General features: G+C 43.1%; 1 protein-coding gene across 14 annotated transcripts in view; it reads right to left on the bottom strand.

Annotated features, from left to right (window-relative positions):
• Window positions 1–20072, bottom strand: part of EPHA5 (EPH receptor A5) — a 404174-nt gene that overhangs the window by 142987 nt on the left and 241115 nt on the right. For 7 of the 14 annotated variants that reach the window (XM_032805223.2, XM_032805216.2, XM_032805221.2 and 4 more), the window contains 2 exons: window positions 14655–14814; window positions 7543–7648 (listed from right to left, as the gene is read on the bottom strand). In XM_032805223.2, the coding sequence (XP_032661114.1) occupies window positions 7543–7648; window positions 14655–14814 (266 nt within the window). The remainder of the gene's footprint in view (window positions 1–7542; window positions 7649–14654; window positions 14815–20072) is intronic. The other 7 variants (XM_032805217.2, XM_032805222.2, XM_075066057.1 and 4 more) reach the window with 1 other exon arrangement.

Below are 20072 nucleotides of genomic sequence, written 5' to 3'. Positions count from 1 at the left end.
CCCCCAAACCTCCCATCTCCTGATCAGACACAGGAGGAGTTGACCCAGAATGTGGGGAAGATCACTGAGGTGAGTAAATCTGCCAATAAGCGCAGGACCCACCAAGGTAGAGGAGGAACTTTGTCACAATATATATATATATACACACACACACACACACACACACAGAGCATAAGTTTTAAACAAACAATTTAATACTGTACACAACAATGATGATTGTGAAGCTTGGTTGAGGTAGTGAAGTTAGAGGGTGGAAGAAGAGGGTGGGATATTTCCCAGGGAATGCCTTACTGCTAAATGATGAACTAGCACTCGGCCGAGCCCTCAAGGGTTAACACATTGTTAAAGTAGCCTCACGTTCAACAAGTCAGCACAAATAGAGGGAAGGGAGACAGCATGGCAGACAGAGGCAGACACACACCCTGTGTGTGTGAGAGAGAGATGTGTATTGCCCCTTTAAGTATGCTGACCCCACTCTAAGTACACTGCCTTTAAAGAGATCAGGCAGTTGAGACATCAGCTGTGGCCAGTAAGCTCCCTCTGTCCTGTCCCCACCCTGCTCTATATGGAGAAGGGGTAAGCGCGGGGCAGGAGGAGTAGGGGGGAGGGGGACACTCTGACATTAGCCTCCCTCTTCCTCCCTTCCCTGCACATCAAGCAGGAGGCTCTGAGGAGCAGCTCCAAGACAGAGGGCAGGAGCAGCACATGGCAGTGCGGGGAGGGACAGCTGAACTCCCGGCAATTGATAGCCTGCTGGGCGGCTGCTGCACAGGGAACTTAGGGAAGTGGGGAGCCAATGGAGGGCTATTGGCCCACTCTGGTTCCAAACCCCCACCAGCTAGCTGCAACGGGCTGCTCTTTCTGCAAGCAGCAGACGAAGCAGGCAGCTGCCAAACAACCTTATAAGGGAGCATTGCACAACTTTAAATGAGCACGTTCCCTAACTGATCAGTAACGTCACAATGAAACAATGTTAACCGGGACGACTTTAAGTGAGGAGTTACTGTACGCATCATTGAGGGCAAGGGGAAGTTTTCATTGTTTCAAATGTAACTTTCCAAAGGTCCATAACTGACTCTCTTGGATTCTTTGGCAGCTCACTTTAGATGAAAAGATCATCAATAATCAGCAGTGCATACATGACATGTCCACACCTCATGCGTTAGCTATTTTGAGTGGGATGTTCTAACTCTACGCCCACTGAACTCAATAAAATCCCACCCCTTGTTCATGCTATAACGCTATAAAACTTTTTTTTTAAAAGTGTCTTTACACCCACCTTAAGATGCATACAGTGTTACAAAGGAGCCTTAACGTAAAGAAGAATCAAGCCTGTTAGTATCATGTGCTATACATTATTATGTACACTTATTTAGATCTACACACACCTACACATACATGTCAAGTGAGAGGCCTATTTTGGCAACTCTAACTCCTTAAGGGCCCGTGATAAATAGCAGGCTTGAAATTATATTACTTTGAGCCTATGATCCGTGTCCCAGGTTCTGTAACGAACCACAGAGTTACCAAAGTATCATTTGTCTCACGTGACGCTTTCGCTTTTGGCTACCTCATGACACATTCCGGCAGCACGGCTGGCATGTCATGCACCCAGCGAGGCTCCTGTGATTCTCTTACAGATCTTCCTCTGGGCCAGCAGGGTCTCTGGGGCAAAGGAATAGCAACACATCAAGCTGTCTCCTCCTGCTTTCACTGCTTCCCTGGGTGGATCTGAGCCCAACATGGAACAACTGAGAGGAGATGGTGGTAGCAGCTGTGGCTGAGGGGACAGGATCAGAGAGGCTGAGAGAGGCAGAAAAGGGCAGAGGGCCCCAGAGCTGCAGAAGGATTGGTTTCTGCCCGCCTTGCTCCCACTTGGCACCAGTGGGGAAACAGACACAATGAACCAGTGGAGTAGCAACGGGGTAGCGCAGGGCAGCACGGTGGGTCTGCTCAGGGACAATCTGCTGCCGATCTTTGCCTCCTGCTCAGGCGGGTGATGAGTGGCCAGCAAGGGAAGGTCCCATGGGAATGAGTTGGGCTGGGAATAGGAGCAGGCAGGGTGCCTGGGGCCCTGGGAGGCCCTAGTGTTGAAGTCAGCTGGCATGTATTGGAACCTACCCGATCTTAGCCTCCAGCATTTCAAGGGATAGCTTCAGCCATGTTGCACCTGTGCTGTGGTACCAGCCCGTGCCATGCTACCTGGGATTATCTGTCAGCAAGGGCTGGTACCACAGCACTGCAGGAGACTATGGAGTGGGGAGAGCGTGTTTTCAGTAACTTCTTCACCCTGGTTAGAAATGACACATGGTGAGCAGCTCTGAATGGATCTTGGAAGGATTGTGAGACACTGAAATTCCAAAAGGGATTGTTGGTTGTTTGGGGGGCTGTGGATTGTTTTTTGTTTTGTAATTCATACATTTCAGTCAGTAATGAGAACGCGTGCAGTATCCATACAATCACTGCTAGGACAGCAAAATTTAGCATGACTGGTAATTGTAAAATGGCTCAGGTTTTTGAGGAGAGCAGGTAACCATAAGAAATCCATAACGATAGCAACTATATATTGTGTAAATCAATGCTTATGCCTGGCTTCACAGTGTTTTTTGTAAGACAACCCTCTTTCTAACTCATTAACAACAAAGGTTTAATTTAACGAGCTTCCGTTTTAATTTTCAGGTCGGATTGCTATGCAATGGCTAATAAATTATTCTATGTCACTTTATCAAAATAAAAGAACAGTTCATTAAAATAATTATCAGACATTTTGCTCAGCAACTCTATGACCTTGTTCAGAGGACAGATTAGTTGCAAAGAGTTTCCTCGAGCAAGTAGAACAGGTCTGCAATGCAGCTTAATTGTTTCGGGTAAAGCACACACAGTTTCAAATTCCCAGGAACCTCCCGCTTCAGGAGCAAACTATGTTTCTACAGATGGATGCTGGCGTGCGGAAATGCCACAGTGACTAATGGTTCAGTTGACCTTTGGTTTAGGGCTGGCTGCCAATGGGAAGAGCCAAGCTGTTATTTACATTCACTGGAAAGACAAGAGGAACTGCAGAGACACCGGAAGGCAAATAAAAGGAGGTGTGGAAACATCTACCTTAAGGGACCCAGCAGAAAAGAGACTCTACAACCCTTCAAAATTCCCAGAGGCTGGTCCAGATGTGGAAGCAATTTCCTTTGGACCCTCTATCTTTCCCCACCTAGGACCAGTTGAGGGATTAGATATTTGTTGAGACCCTTCTCCCAAAAGGCTCAAATCAGATCTCCTTTCCCAGCCTACCAACTGAGGGAGGTGTTGTCCTCCACCTCCTCACTCCCTCCTCCCAAAATATCCCAACGTGCTCTTTTACATTCATGATTTAACCTGGCTGATTGAAAGCCAGACACAAACCCTCTCCATCTGGCAGCTGCATGGGGAGCCTGGTCTACTGCAATTCTTGTGGCTGTGCAGCCACAGGGAGGGGCATGGCCTATACTCTGAACTGGGAATAGCAGAGAGCCTGAGGCAAGGAGCTCAGCTGCCTGAGCTGTCCTACCCTCTGGCTGCTGTACTGCTTTTAGCCTCCAACCTAGAGGATTTTTCCATTGTTGGTTCTGCTGCAGGTTGATCTTTCCCCTGTTCGCCTGAAGCAGCAAGAGCGTAACCACAATCTTGTGCAGTGGCTCAGTCCAGCTGAATCAGATCCCGGAGTTCAAACTGTCTGTCTTGCTGGAAATCACGAATGGGAAAGCATTTGAAAAGGAAATATCTGACCTTTGGTGCCAGGCACTGGAATGTGTAAATGCTCAACAGACAGAGCATCTTACAGATCCAGATCCTAAAAGGGATTATACCGTGACTTGGCATACATTTCTCATCCTGGTACTGTCACAGCATGATAGTCACTCCAGGAATTGTTTTGAAATCATCTCTGAGACAGAGCAGCATGACTGAAATATTTTAGTGGCATTTCTGCTTCAGCGGTGACTTTTTTTTTAATTTACTTTGTTTAATTTCAAAACTGGCTGCCTGCTTTAGGGTTTCTGTGGTGGTGGTTTATTTTTCTGTTGTCAAGAGACACTCAAAATACCAGTCAAGCTTTACAATTTGCAAGGAAAAGCAACTTCTAAAAAAGCCCTGCAATTCTGAAGCCATTTTGCTAACGATAGAGGGGAATTCATGACAATTACAAAGTTGCTCAAGGCTTCTGCACCAATCACAGCTGAGTAGCTGACTAGTTTCCCCTTGATCTGGGGGTTGAATCTGCATCTACTGTCTAGCAAACCCCATTTCATCCCAGACTTTTGGACTTGAGCAAGAAGCCTTTGAAAACAGCGTTTATGGGACAGTGGGGGAATACCAGTTCTGCCTCGCATTGTAACTCTCTGTGTGGGGAAAAGGAAACTGTCATAGCTCTGCTGATGTCTGTGGAATGCCATTTAGAATTTACACCAGTTAAGCATTGGCCCCTGGGTGTTTTAATTCATGGCATTTCCCAGAAATGTTCTGTTGAGATGGGAGAGGCAGGGTTCACCACCCTACAGAAGAAGCTAGAGGTTCTGCCTTCCTCAGCTACTGATCTGGCCCACTCCCACCAGGCTGCGGCCAAGACGTTCAAAAGTGGCTAGTATTTAGTGCCTCAATTTTGGGGTGCCTGACCTGAGGGATCTGAAAGAGGCCTGATTTTCATTAGTGTGGAGCATCTGCCTGCTGAAATCCAGGCCCCTTGCAGGCATCCCAAGGTGGGTGCCTCAGACCACTGTTCAATTCTGAAAATCTCTCTCTAGGTGTATTTTGGCTGGTTCCCCCCCAGACAGTGCAGGGGGTGGGGAGAAGCCTGGCCAATTGCTCTGTCCCCTCCTACACACACAAGCTGACCCCAGGACTTGGGAATGTCTTCTGTGTCCCCTAAGCCTGGATCAGAGGACAGGGATGGGAGCGTGGGGCCCCAAAAAGAACCATCCCTGGTCACTAGGGAGGTTAAGGGTGGCAAAATAGCAGAGGGCATTAACATTAGCCAGAGGAGTTATGGGTAACAAAGAGTTTTTACAAACATATCAAGGGATACCGCTCAAGAGGAAACATTGACAGAATCCCATTAACAAGGGAGAGGGAAATTAAATGAACTAGGATTGCAAAACAGCGAAGACATCGATACTCTACGGCTCAGGGCTCTCCTGGACCTTCGGTGCCATGCCACAGAGGGAAAGAGCAGAATGGCCACCCAAATGAGCATTCAGGCAGCAAAAGTGGGCTCCATAGCATGTGCTTGCCCCTTGCCAGGAGCCTGTCGGAGCTCCAGTCTGCCCCTGCCCCACACTCACACACGGTTGGGGATCTGCATGTGTGGGTGGTAGGAACGTCAGCGCTGGGAGGGGAGAGAGACAGCGAAGAGTTGTTCTCTGTGGCATGCTAAGTACAACGCTGAGCAAACACCAGCACAGAATTCAGCATGGATGGGCAAAGGTGTATTAGAGGGAGTCAATGGAAGGGGCCCCCCAGGCTGGGTTGGCTTTCCTTGCAGCTATCCCAGAATCCATTGGCAGCAGTTAGCTCAGCAAGTCCCCTGAACTCAATTACATGGAAGCTTTGAGGGTGTCCATGAGCCTGCCCTTGACGAGGGATGCCCAGGCAGGCTACACGTACCTGTGTGGACAGGAAACAAACCAGCATGACCTTACAGCTGCCCTTGGCCTGAAATCATGCTACTCAGGCTGGCTGGCCTCGGCACAGACTGCTTTGTGTCAAAAGAAGCCAGTCTCCTTAGTGAAATAATATCCTGATCCAGCCAGTAACTTTCCAGTTGCTCTGTCGTCATCTCTCAGCTATCCCTACAATCGGTCACCATTATACAGCCATGCGGTATATCCAGTATACCACGCACACAACGATACACAGCGATCAAAGGGGAAAACATCTACTTCCCTTTGTGTGGTGGGGAGGAATGGGGAGAGGCAGTGAAATGTACAGATGTTGACACGGTGTTTTCTGTTAGTTTGTACGAAGGGTGCTGGACTGGTTTGACAGCTGCCATAAAAAATAATTTGAATTGTGCTTTGATAGGAATTCATTAAAAAGATATTTCATCCTCTATTGGGAATATGTAGTATATGAACAAATGTGTCATATCTGGTATATTGGCATCTATGAAAAATTAGTGGCACAATAAAAATGGATATAGACAGAAATCATAGATTTTTCCAATCCTGCTGTTCATTTTGCATTGAAAACTTCTATTGACTTCAGCTGGAGTTGTCAAGAATTGTACGTCTCCAACACAGTCAGGTACTGAAGCATCTGCCTACATTTAATCACATGAAGTCAATTCAAGTCATTGAAGTCAATGGGACTACTCCCTTGGTTCAAGTTAGGCACATGCTGAAAAACCTCGGTGACTCAGGCCCTAAGAACGGACCCTCCATCAGAGGGTAGCTAACTACTGAATTTACTCATATTCAGTGTGTACTTAATTTTTTATGGCCCAAACCCTGAACACCGGGGATGAAATCCAGACCCTACTGAAGTCAGTGGCAAATTTGCCACTGGGCCAAGATTTCACTTCTTGTCTGTATTCATGTTTTACACCATCACCCAGGGAGTTTTCCCGAGAAAGGCCAATTTGCAAAATATGAGTGTAAGCTGAGTTAGAACATCTGGATTTGATCTTTTGTTAACAAGTCTAATGAGAGTGACTGTATATAAAGCTACTTGATTCCACAGTACATCAGGGGACCTTTTGTACAACACAAATTCTGCTTATTTTTAAACAAATAAGAAAACACTCTGGTGCAAAAGAAAGCTAATAATGAAACCGGGTCTATGTATATCAGTAGTGCCCCAACTTTTTCTGCCTGCCCCTCCCTCTCCAGTACTTCACGGACGAGGCTTACTCAGCAATGGAGCTTGGGCTGAAGGCAGAGCTGGGAGCTGAAGTGGGGAGAAGCTGGGGCTAGAGGGAATGAGGGCAGAGCTGGGCTGGGGATGGAGCAGAGGTGGAGTAGAGCTGCAGTTGGACTGGGGGCAGAGCTGGGGGCAGAGCAGCACTGCAGCGGGGCTGGAGCTGGACAGAGGATGGACCAGGAGGTGGAGTGGAGCTGTGATTGGGGGCAGAACAGCACTGCAGCAGGGCTGGAGCCGGACAGGGGACAGACCAGGGGGTGGAGTGGAGCTGTGATTGGGGGCAGAACAGCACTGCAGCGGGGCTGGATCCGGACAGGGGACAGACCAGGGGGTGGAGTGGAGCTGTGACTGGGGGCAGAGTGGGGCTCAGTGATGCTCCTTCCCCTCCCCTCCCCACCTGCCGTATGTCCCCCCGAATGTTTCTCTGTGTCCCACAGTTTGGGGGCCACTGATCTAGACAGAGATGAAAATCACTGGGAAGTAAACTACATATATGAATGGAAAACGTGTGTTTCTGATTTCAACATATTCATAAAATCAGAATGTCCACATACAGCACTGTGTTTCATGACAGCATTCACTCATTTTCTGGCCTCCACCAAAATATATATATCTATATAGGCTGAAAAAGTATAAATGAACAGTTTCTTCTCTTACCTTCCACTGAGAAGGAAACCAATCACAACCGCCAACAGGATAACTCCCACTGTCACTGACACAGCAATTATAGGAATCTGGCTCTGATCACTGGATGCAGCTACTGCTGAGATGAGAAACAAAAAATGGAGATTAAGGTTAAAATTATAGCCAATACTCACAAGAAACTTTATTTCAAGGCTGCTAGAGATATTGCAGTTTCACCAATTCATTAATTATTTCACAGGTTGGTTGGTTGGTTTTTCCTCATCTATTCTTTTTTGAAAGAAAAATGGAGGGTAAGGGGAAGGATTCAGGTTTTGGAAACTTTAATTTACCATCCTCATCAAAATGTCACAGAATTTACCTTTCCAAATGGTAAACTGGAATCTGTTTTCCTGGTTGTACAGTGCTAGAAATCAGTCAGGGAGGAGATGGAGACCAAAGAAAGTTCTTTTTTTTTGAGTGACTATTTAAAGACAAAGTTTGTGGATTGAATTCCTATTAGCTGGAAGATGTGACATAACAAAGGTCTCTTAAATAAAAGGCAGATATAATGCCCATGACAAGACTGAATAAAATTACCTCAGCCTTAGGAATCTTCTGAGGCACATGCATTAACTCTTTGTAGCACCTCCAGCGTAAAACCAGCTGGTGCTCTTTGGAATAAAGTTGTGCTGAAGACTAATCTTTTGGTTGATGTCTGTTTACTGTAAGGAAAGCAGAATTGCTTCCAGATTGTGTCCTTTCAAAAATCCAGCTCTGCAGATTGCTTGAGAGGAAGGATTCTTGCATGATTAAAAACTGGACTAAGGAGACCTCAGTTCAATACCTGGCTCTACCAGCAGCTTCCTGTTAGACCTTTAATAACAGACTTAATATGTCTGTGGCTCAGTCCCCTGTCCGTAAAATGGAGATTATAATAGCACTTAATCTCTGCCTTGTCTGTTTAAATTGTAAACTCTTTGGTGAAGGAACTGTCTCACTATGTGTTTGTACAGATCTAGCACCATCAGGCCCTGGTCTTGGCTGGGGCCTCTCAGCACTTCTATAATCGATAACAAAAAAAAATGTCTACTCTTTAGAAACACAGTGTCAGTGTTCAACCAGTAGCTAGTCTCATACTTAAGGTTAAATGCAAGCATTTTAAAATTAATTCAAGCTGTCTCATTTTGGCCTTAAATCATATGACCTTCCTAGTGAACTGCTTGCCTAGAAAACATTAATCATCCTCCTAACTGAGGATAAATGTTATCTGAACCTTATTTACATTTTCACTAAAATGTCACGGTTCCAATAGATAATCAGAATCACTCACCACAGTAGATTGTCCCAGACTGAGTTTAGTATAAATGTTATAGACAATGGTCACTATTTAAAAAAAATCAGAAATTGCCAGCATTTATCACGCATTGTTTTTTGAGATTACCACAGTGCTTCTATCTCCTTAGAATAGAGAGATCTGTAGAATCTCTGCAGTAACAGTTAGCATTCTAGCCTTCACGGTTGCAGAGAAAAGCTTGAAAATGTGAAATCTGAGGGCTGCAATACCACAAAGAAAAGAAAAAATAACCCAAATTTGGTGTTTTAAAAAATTGCATGAATTTGAACAGGGCTTGGCAGAATTTGATTTCTATACATAATGTTGATGGACAATATAAATGTTTGAGAATTTTTTTTACATTTTTATCCATTTGTGGGAAATCCTGGGGGTGGTCAAGCAGTAGGGGAAGGGTGTCAAACAATAATTATTTAGTGAGAATAGACACCGAGATTCAAAAAGTTAAAGCTTGATAACCGTTAAATACAAATTATCAACAGCATATGTCAAAATATACAAAGTAAATATCCTTACATCAAATTCTAAGAAGTTCTCCAGTGGCATTTTCCTGACTCTGATTTCACTGGTCATAGATGGAAACATGCTCTGTCTGTGTGTGTTCGGTGAGATCAACGTTTACCGACATTCACCGATAACAATCTAAACCTTCCAAGTCTAATTTTAAGACAATCACATAATTTTTGGGAACTCTTGGGGCTGGCAGTACTGCAAACTGGGTCGAAAAAGTGCTTTCCACTGTGCCTTGGAGAAGGGAGGAGCTGAAGCAGAGGTAACTATGCCCCTTAATTTCAAGGGCAGGAGATATTGGCATGTAGAGGTCTCCTTGGGATATGGCTGATCAGGGGAGGCATGGTCACACTCACAGTTATTTTGGGTCATGGGCTTTATTACAACCACAAGTAGGGTATGACATGGGCGACACATTAGCACTTTCCCCCCAAAGGATCAGCAGAAACTGATTGCAGTCAAGCAGGCCTTCAATTAAAAGATGGAAGGGGAAGTGAGTCCTTAATTTTATGGAAGCTATAAAATAATTGAATAAGGCCCAATATTAAATGTTAAAAAACCCATAATGTATTAAACATCGATTTTGCAATAGGTTTCCAAGTAGCACTTTATACGGTAACTCTCTGACTGGCAATTCATTACATGTATAGGGCCCAGCTAAAGTACAGTTGATGATTTCATAATGATTGGGCCAGAACATTGTTATTGTCTAACTACTCAAAGCCTACACCATCACCTAGAGATTTTACTAGCATCACACAGGTATAGCAGTTCCATTTGTAATTTTATTACTATTTGCTGGGGGATGGAGAAATAAGGCCAAGCTTGCTGGGAGATGTTGGGGGCTCCCAGGCAGCAGGGGAGAGCCAAGATGTTAGGAATCATAGACGATTAGAGGTGGAAGAGACCTCAGGAGGTTCTAGTCCAAACCTGTGCTCAAAGCAGGACCAATCCCCAACTAAATCATCCCAGCCAGGGCTTTGTCAAGCCAGGCCTTAAAAACCTCAAGGATGGATATTCCACCACCTCCCTAGGCAACCCATTCCAGTGCTTCACCACTATCTGAGTGAAAAAGTGTTTCCTAATATCGAAATATCAGGGTTGAAAGAGACCTCAAGAGGTCATCTAGTCCAACCCCCTGCTCAAAGCAGGACCAACCCCAACTAAAAAGAATGAGTAGCAGAGAGAGAGGGACCTGCATGGTGGGGGAGAGGCAGGAGTGGGGCGTAACTGCAGTGGAGGGCTGGAGAGCTGAGGGAATGAGGGGGAAGGAGAGCAGCTGGGTAGTAGTGAGCCAAGCTGCTGGAGAGACAAGACAGTTAGCACCAGTAGATGTGAACGTAGAACCCTCATTTAAAATTAATTCAGGGCAGGATGTGCCCCCACTGCCCTCTTGCCCTGTTGCTAATATCTGCAAGCTGTCAATGTTTGGCTTAGAAGCTGCAAATAACCACGCTGAGTTTATTGCACTGACCACTGTAGGGCCCAATCCTGCAAACCTTTGACTGGCACATAGCAGAATCACCGGAGTGACAGGTGACAGGAAGCACGATAAATGCCGATCGCAGAATCCTGTCCGTAAAAACTAAGGGTTGAATTTGGAGGGGAAGCAGAGAAACTGCCAGATGTTCTGTGTCACAAGGAGCCTTGTTGGCAGATGGCAGGATTCCAAACTGCTGGCTAACATTGCCCAGGTGGCACATTCATTGCTGCTTCATTCAGCTGGAACATACCGCTCAGTACTAGAGCTGGCAGCTTCTGTTGGCGTGCTCTAGCCAGCCAGCCATAGTCCTTTCCCACACAAATCAAGCCTCTTTAGCGTGTGATACACTCTGCAGGGTGGTAGCAGCTCGTCTCTCCCAGTGCTCCTGCGTGCTATGGATGGACGTACACTAGCAACTCAGTGTGAGAGCGGCTAAGACCGTGTGCTGTATAGGGCCTGCCGATGCACCTTCCCCTCTGTGCCCCACTCAGAACAAGAGCAAGGTTTCCCTTTTACATGTCTGTCAAAAGAATACAGCATCAGCTAGAGCTCTGCTTCCTCCGCGGCATGACCAACATTAAAACAAAGGCCTGGGAGCTGCCAATCTGAACTGTATTCCTGGCTCTACCACACGCTTCCTGTGTGACCATGTGGAAGCCGTTTAGGGCCAAATCCTCAAAAGAATTTAGGTGCCTAAGTCCTATTGGTTTCAATGGGAGCTAGGCATCTAAATGTCTTTGAGGAGCCGTGTCAGAGGGCTTTTTCAAAAGCCCACTGAAGTCAATGGAGCTGTAGTTGAGCAAAACATTTAAGCATGCGCTTAAAACCCATTCCTATTCTGCAAAGCTTTTAAGTGTGTCTTAAGTCAATGCTCAAGTGCTTTGCTGCATAGGGGTGCAATGCTGAATTGGAGCCATTCCACTGACTTCAGTGAGTTTTGTATCAGATGCTTAATCTTTGTGCCTCAGTTTCTCTAGCTGCAAAATGGGAATATTCCAACAGAGGGGTTTGCAAAAATCAATTAATTAATTAGTGGTTGTAAAGTACTTTGAAACATTATGATGCTATGCCCTGTAAAATATTATTATTATGGTTTTGAGAGCTACAATGAGCATTTCCAAGATTTACATGATAAATCATTCAAAACTATTATTATTTTGGCTTGTGATATTAGATCATGGTGGCAATGGACCAAATGTGCAATAAGTGCCACTATATTACTTATTAATATTCTCAAACACGATTACTGAACTACTCTAAATTAGACATTTTTCTACTGCATCCAGACCTTGCCTCTCATAATACAGAATTATTTTCCAGCATAATATGGTTTGGTTTCTACTTATAGGACATGATTACAGTGGTTAATGCAATAAGAAATACATTCAATAGAAAAGGCTTATTGCATTAATGTTTGCATCACTATGCTATTTGCACTATGTTAGCTTTGCCACTGACTCCAGAACTAGGATGTGAAAGGGAACTCTCATTGAAATGACAACATTGTATCTTTTTTAAAGAACTGATGATGACTTTTAAATGAACCAAGGAAGCAGTAATTAAACAGCTGATGAATGTAAATTTATAAAGAAAACATACAGCATGACTTGCTATTCACCAAAGGAATGAACAGAATATTACAGTGATGAAACCTCTCTTGCATACAAATAGTGTACAAGATTAATAAATGTCACTTGTACAAATTGAAATAGGTACACAGAGTACATATTTTATGACAGTGAAAATTATCACTGACACCACTGCAAAGAATAGGTAAGAAAGAGACAAAAAGTATTTTTCCATCATAGTCTATAAAAGCAATTGAGGCTATGACTACACTACACTTTTGTCAGTAACCTTTTTTTCAGTCGAGGTGTAAAAAAACACACCTCTGGCTAGCTGTGCACTAAATTAAAGTGCTTAGGACTTTGTCTGCATGGCAAACAGCTTAAAACTGATTCTTTAAATATAAGCAGGGCCCACACACTCCACAAGTCCATGGAATTCACCCCTGCCACAGAATTATGCTCTGGAATCCGAGCTTCTATTTAAAAAAAAAAAAAAAGTAGTGTTCAGCCCTTATGGTTGCTTGAAAACGTGAACTGGTGCAAAGTGATGCAGTGTCACCCACTTGAGCATGCAGGCAGCCTGAATCGGTTGCTCTATGACTTTGCTCCTATGGAATTTAGCATCTGCCCACTGTACCACAAAAGTAAGCATTTCCTCAGAGAATTGGCCAGTTTGCTGCAGTCAGATGCCCAGCACTTTGTTTTCTATGTCCTTGCCCCCCCTGGACCTGGCTGCATTTGCCTCTTGCTCTCCAGCTAGAGGAGGGAGCTAATGGGGCTACAGGGCATGCTTCCTGCACCATTACATCAAGCCAGGCAGCAGGGGCGTTTTTGTGGGTGGGGAGGGGGGGTAAGGGTATTTCATGGCTTTAAATTAGTCGATTTAACTGGCTATGAATTTACACAATGGCATCTCTAAATACGCACCAACAGATTTAGGGCCCAAACCTGCAAACATGCAAGTGTGACCCGTAAGCACATGGGTTGCTCCATTGAAGTTATGCTAAAAGTTAAGTGTGAGTGTAAAGTGTATATAGAAGTGAGTCCTTAATCAGCCAAATTTTGCCCTCTTTTTTATCTGTACTGTTATTATTGTGAGAATTTCGATACCACCTGGGAACCTCAGTCATGGACCAGAACCCTGTTGGGCTAGATGTTGTATAAACACTGAAGTCAATAGGGCTGTGCAAGAGGGCAGAAAATAGCCAAGGAAATTATCTGTCATTTGCGCTCAGGACATAATCTTCAAATGCTCAAACTTTAGATACTCAGAAACATTTTTTTTTTAATAAACCAAACAGAATAATTAGTCTTCAAGGAGAATTTTTCCCTGCCCCAGGCCAAGGCTCACATTTTCAGATCTTTTGTTATAGCCCTTCCAAAAAAACAAGAAGTTTTGCTTGATTACATTGTCGTTGTAAGTTGTAAACTGCATCTTTTCACTTTCAGTAAACTCAAAAACACGTGAAAGGATTTCTCCTCTCCTAACCAACCCTCCCTCTCCCCTAAATTTCAGATCAAAAGGTGACATTTTGGAAAAATTAGGAGCACTGGGATGGGGTTGGAAGCAGTTTTTGCAACTTTAACTACAGTGCTTGCTGCAGAAAGATTCTAATGTTCAACGATTTCTTTGATGTCAAAGTTCTTTCTCTGATAGATGCACCACAAGTGATGTTGGGAGGTTTTTCTATTAGAATCTTTTTCTAGCAATATGCTCAGAAGATATTTAAGAGATGTTTCAGAATCCTCCGCAGACCACATTAAGAGGTGTGCAACAGTACAAGAGCCTGGTGAAATGTATGCCAGCCTCCCTTCCGCCCTGGCACTAACTTTCAAGGGTTCCACAGGGAATTCCAGACTATGGGAAGAAGAATGCATTAAAAACCCAAAGACACAGTAATGAGTAAATTGCAACATTTCAATGCAAGGGAGACAGCAGTAAACATACATTTTCTGACCAGCAAGCTTCATAAATTTCCTAAGTTTAAAGACTTCCTGATTTTTTCATCTCTCTCTAGACTAAATAAAATGAAGAAACAGGGACCGATATATGTTCACCTGTCCAACCCACAGCAATAACATGACTGATACTTCTTCACTAAATGGATCAGGTGGAAGAGAGAGAGAGGATGATAAGGAGACTGACAGAGTCCCTTGCAAAGATATTGATCCACTAACTCTTTTCTCGTAATCATTTCGGAGACATGAGCTGACAGTAATTAAAATGACTTACACACTGGGCTGGTTTCAAACTCAAATCTTCGACTGAAGCCACCATATCCTGCTGCCGTGCGCGCTCGAATTTGGAAGATATATGTCGACGCTGGTTTCAAGCCATTCACCGTGATCTTCGTCTCTTTCGATTTGATGATAGTGTAGCTGGTCTCTTGATCCTTTCCCCCCCACAAAAAAGGCAGAGTTCAAGCATGTAAACAACAACGCTAGCAAAATACAAATTGCTAATTAACACAGCAGCTATAGCACTAATAATGACTATACCAACATGTTTAGAAAGAATAACTAAAACATGTAAAAATCTATACAAAGACTACATACTGCAAAGACATGGGGTCCAATTCTCTATTGCCCATCACTTTACATAGTCATTTACTCTAGAGTGAAGTGGATGTAAAATATAACAGGTCAGGAATTTTTCCATAAAATGGTGGGGGGGGGCGTTAATTGGATAATGCTGATTTGTTGAAATCGAATCCTTCTCTGGTCCAGGATGGAATTTCTGATTTTGCCCAGAGAACATGAGAGACATCCATCCCCCAGAATAGCTAATGGCCCAGTGATTAGGGCACCCACTCTGGCCCAATAAGAACAAAAGAATGGCTATACTTGGTCAGATCAATGATCCATCTAGCCCAGTGTCTTGTCTTTTAACTGTGGTCAATGCCAAGTGCTTCAGAGGGAATGAACAGAACAGGGCAATTATCAAGTGATTCCTCCCCTGTCATCCAGTCCCAGCTTCTGGCCCTCAGAGGTTAGGGACATTCCGAGCATGGTGTATTTCTGCCTATCCTGGCTAACAGCTATTGATGGATCTATTCTCCATGAACTTATCTAGTCTTTTTTGAACTCTGTTATAGTTTTGGCCTTCACAACATCCCCTGGCAGCAAGTTCCACAAATTGAATGAATATTTAATTATTTGCCCAAAATTGGAAGATCTTCAGTGGGACAAAGAGACTGACACTTTCTATATACAGCAAGGACTTGAACCTGGTTCTCCTATGTCCTAGGGAAGTGCCTTAATCAATGGGGTGACTCACCCTCTCTTTCTCTTGTTAGTATTTTTTTCCCCCCAAAAAATTCCCAAGGTCAAATTTTCATTCTGATGCAGAATTTAAACAAAACTCAAAACCTCACAGTTGTTAATGAAACAGAAGTCTTGTTTTCTGGTCAAACGCCACTGACTCAGGACATAGCATTTTAAATCCACTTTGCACAAGTGTCAACCACATCTTGAAGGGCCTGATCCTCATTTCCATTCAAGACACTTTACACTGCTCAGGCATTGCAAAGGGACCACAAAGTAAGCAGAGGTTATATTTACACTGCCAGAAGAGTATAAATAAGAATCAGGGCCAAAGGGTAGGGAGATGGAAAAATCAGTCCCGGATTCACACTAAGGCCATTTAACATCTTTCTGACAATATAAAGGTGCCTTAAAGTGAGCCCCTTTATTTGACACAGTGTACCTTGCCAGTGGCCAGAGTGAAAACGAAAATCAGCGCTATTATCTAGATTTTATGCTTGGTTAGAAATACTGACCAAAAATACTGAAAAACAAATACACACAAACAGATATAGCTATCTACACACACACACACACACACTATATACAGATATAATGACACACACACTTTTTGTGTGTGGTGAGGACCTTGTAAATAAATTTGCTGAAATAATCTGCAAGTTTTGAGTATAAATGAGCAGTTTGTGGTCATCTTTGATTTAACATCAGACTCAAATGTTTGGTAATTGCCACTAGAAATATTTACTTACTAAACAATCAGTATCCGATCATGTAAATTAAGGGCAACAGCATTGAACACAATATTGTTTTTTAATTACTATCTCCCTTCAGATCTCCATAATGGTATTTTAAGGTAAACACATGATTTCGAGGCAGATCTTTTAAGGTCTGATGCAAAGTCTCTTGAAGTAAATGGGCGTCTGTCACAGGATGGCTGACCTTTAAGGGGAGTTGGTCCGAGCCTTACTTGTGACCAAGCAAGTGAGTCTAAATGCCAGCAAGTGTGAGGGAGTTGTGGGAGGAGTGGTGCACTCCTGTGGCTGGGCCTAAGCGAGGGAGCAGGCCATGTGTAAGGAATGGCTCCTAGGTCACTGCAGCCTGTTCAGGGAAGAGCTTTGCTTGGTGTTACCTTCTGAGTCTGATGTTTAAAGAAGACAACAGTGCCCTGAAAGAAGGGCTGAGCAGGCTTTGGACATGGTATTAGTCCTTCCTGGGCTGAGGGAGACAGGCCACCAGCCCCACTAAAGTTAATGAGCTGTGGATCAAGCACCCAAGTGATCACCAGAAAACTCCAAACTTAGGGTACTCCATTTTCTAATTAAACCATGGAAAATTTGCCTGCCCAACTAATGGGCCTGAGTTGGACAAAAAAATGGGGAAAAAGCTGTTCAGTTTACTTTTAGGATGTGATTTCTCTTAAAAGAATGTGATTCAAGCCTTAATTTTCTCAGACTCTCAAGACAAATAATTCTTATAACATGGGGACAGGCTTTCTTAATTTATTATTATACAGGGCTGTATGGCAAGAGAATGCAAATTAAGTTAATGACAAACGAGAAGTGCTAAGGATGACATAGCAATTAGCTGAATGAATAATGGGGAAAATGGGAAGTTAATATTAGTTCAAATTCTGACTTGCATTTCAATCTGATTACATTCACAACTCATTCATGTTTGCCTTCTGGAAACTTTTGAGTGCATGAGCTTTACTATTGAAAATACCAAGCTTCAATATTAGCCAAAAGCAAATTTCACACTATATATTCAGTTTTATAATTTATATTTATATTGTTTAGTTACATGAAAAACTTAGCTTCCAATTCAGCAAGGCATTTAGACAGATACCTAACTTTAAGCTTCTCCATACTCCCTTTGAAGTGAATGAGACTACACACGTGGAAAACTAAGAACATGCTTAAGTATGTTGTACATTCAGTGCCCCCAATCAGATAACAGAAACAATATCACATGACTTATGTAAATGACCAAGACAACGTACATTATGAATGGTTGCAACAGTTGTTTATGAACAATTTGCAGACTAAGAACTATTTGATGAAGATATTTGAGAATAATTTGAATCAAACTTGTGAACTATTTAAAGACAATTTGCAAACACAACAAAAGAAAAAAATAATCATGCGTTTCATTGTTAATTACTGGCTTATCATTAATGGTGATGATAGTAGGCTAAAACATCGGAGATAATTTACCCCAGTCTAGTCAAAGGGAAGTGCGAAATGTACCGCAGCGTAATGTTTATGACACATGTAACAAAAGAATTAATGATTGTTTATTTCAAGCAAAGACAAATTCTAGTTCCTTGCTTCATATCTCATCACAAAATCACCATTTTGAAACAGCTACATTTCTGATGCCAAGGAAAGTTCAATTTCAATCGACAGTTCAAAAATAACAGGGACACTTCAAATGTGCACACAAATCTTCCCTATGTTAAGTTCTCCTCACACCTTCTATGGGTCATCTTAATTATCACTTCAAAAGTCTTTTTCCCCCTGCTGATGATAGCTCATCTCAATTGATTAGACTCTTCCTGTTGGTATGCATACTTCCACCTTTTCATGTTCTCTGTATGTATAAATATCTCCTGTCTGTGTGTTCCATTCTATGCATCCAATGAAGTGAGCTGTAGCCCACAAAAGCTTATGCTGAAATAAATTTGTTAGTCTCTAAGGTGCCACAAGTACTCCTGTTCTTTTTGTGGATACAGACTAACTCTGCTGCTACTCTGAAACAAATCTTAAAGCCCTTCAGCTACTGAATATGGAGACAAAGAAGGTGAGTAATTCTTCAGAGTAAATCTTTCCTGGAACTATGCCTAAATCAAAAGAAATTGATCAATCAAAAGTCTTTTCTCTCTACAATGTCAGTGTTACTTGGACTCACTGGAGCAGTGGTATTGGGTCCCCTCCTGAAATGCATTGCATACCCCCTGGCAGCCTGCAAAGCTGAGATACAATCCCTCCCCAGAGTTTCTCATAGCATGTGCCAGCCCCGCTCTGCCCCAGAGACGAGCTATATCCTACAGTACAATCCAGCCCGATGTCCAGACTGTCCATTGTATGCCTTATAAAGTAATCCAGGACAAAGGGAGAAACCTGGGCTGGCACATATGGACAAGTTAAACTGAGAGTCAACTTTTCAAAAGGTTTCAGCACCCAGAAGCTCTCACTGAGAACCACTGGGTACAGAGCGAAAATGTGACCCCACTTGTGTATGTTGAGTGCTTTAGAAAATCTATCCCTGAGAGGTTTATTGGGGGAGGGGGTGGAGACAATAAAAGAATGGGTTTATTTTATACTGAAACCATGACCTTTGGTGTATGTGCATTTTGGCACATGAACAACATTGTAGTTGTGAACTAACGGGCTTATTTTCAATGCAGGGTATTAGCTCTCAGATGTCATTCAGAATAAAATATTGTTCTCTCCTTTTATGGAAACAACTGACTCGAATCTTTTTGGAAAAATGGAGCAAAAATCCACTCACCTGAAGCTCTGTTAAGGACTTTCAAAGATGCAGTAGGCACCAGTATCAGCAAGGGCTTTTCTGGGTGAAAACTATGTTCTAAGCACTCTAACTACATCATTGCTGCATGCTGTTGTGCCTACATAGTTAAGGAACTTTGGCATATTTCATTGTTACTTGACTGATCGTTGCTGAATGTCCTAGGGATCTCTAGGGTGGGAAGGAGCGAGGGGGGAACAGTTCTGCAGCTGACTGTATCAGCTATGGCCTCACACAGCACTGATTCTGTGGACAATGGCAGCACAGCTGATTTGCTGGAGAACAATCAATGAAAGGGTTAAAGGCCAACCTTCTTGTTTTTACTGTTCTCTAAACACAGCTTGTTGCATTCATCTAATCTAATTTACACAGTTTGAGAAATATAACCACAATTACAAGGCTTCTCTTGTGTGATACATTCTTACATTCTATTTCACTAACCATCCACATTTAGCAGTGGACGTACATTTCACACACACAGCTCTAAAATGAATCAAGTCTTTTCCAAGGGTTTAAGGACCCAGTCCTGGAAGGAGCTGAGTAGGACTGGTATAAATTTTTCTGTTAATTTTTTTTTTCAACAGAAAACTGGGTTTTCAACTAAAGTTTGTTTTTTGTTTTTTTTTTGCTGAAAAGTGCTTTCTTCAGAAAGTTTAGATTTTTCATTAAAAAAAAATACAAGTGCCCCAAAAACAAAATATTTTTTTCAGATGAAAACTGAAATAATTTTATTTGGCTATCTATCCTGATGCCTCATAGGAGTTGTAGTTTTGTTTCCTCTTGTCCCCTCTTCTCTGTGGGCCGAGCTCCTCAGCCAGACTTTATCTCCCATGATTCACCATGGCCAAGGCCTCCCTTG

Source organism: Chelonoidis abingdonii, chromosome 5 (assembly GCF_003597395.2).
Source record: "Chelonoidis abingdonii isolate Lonesome George chromosome 5, CheloAbing_2.0, whole genome shotgun sequence".
Taxonomy (NCBI): domain Eukaryota; kingdom Metazoa; phylum Chordata; order Testudines; family Testudinidae; genus Chelonoidis; species Chelonoidis abingdonii.
Note: the sequence above shows the minus strand (reverse complement) of the source record. Positions and strands in the feature narration are given on the sequence as shown.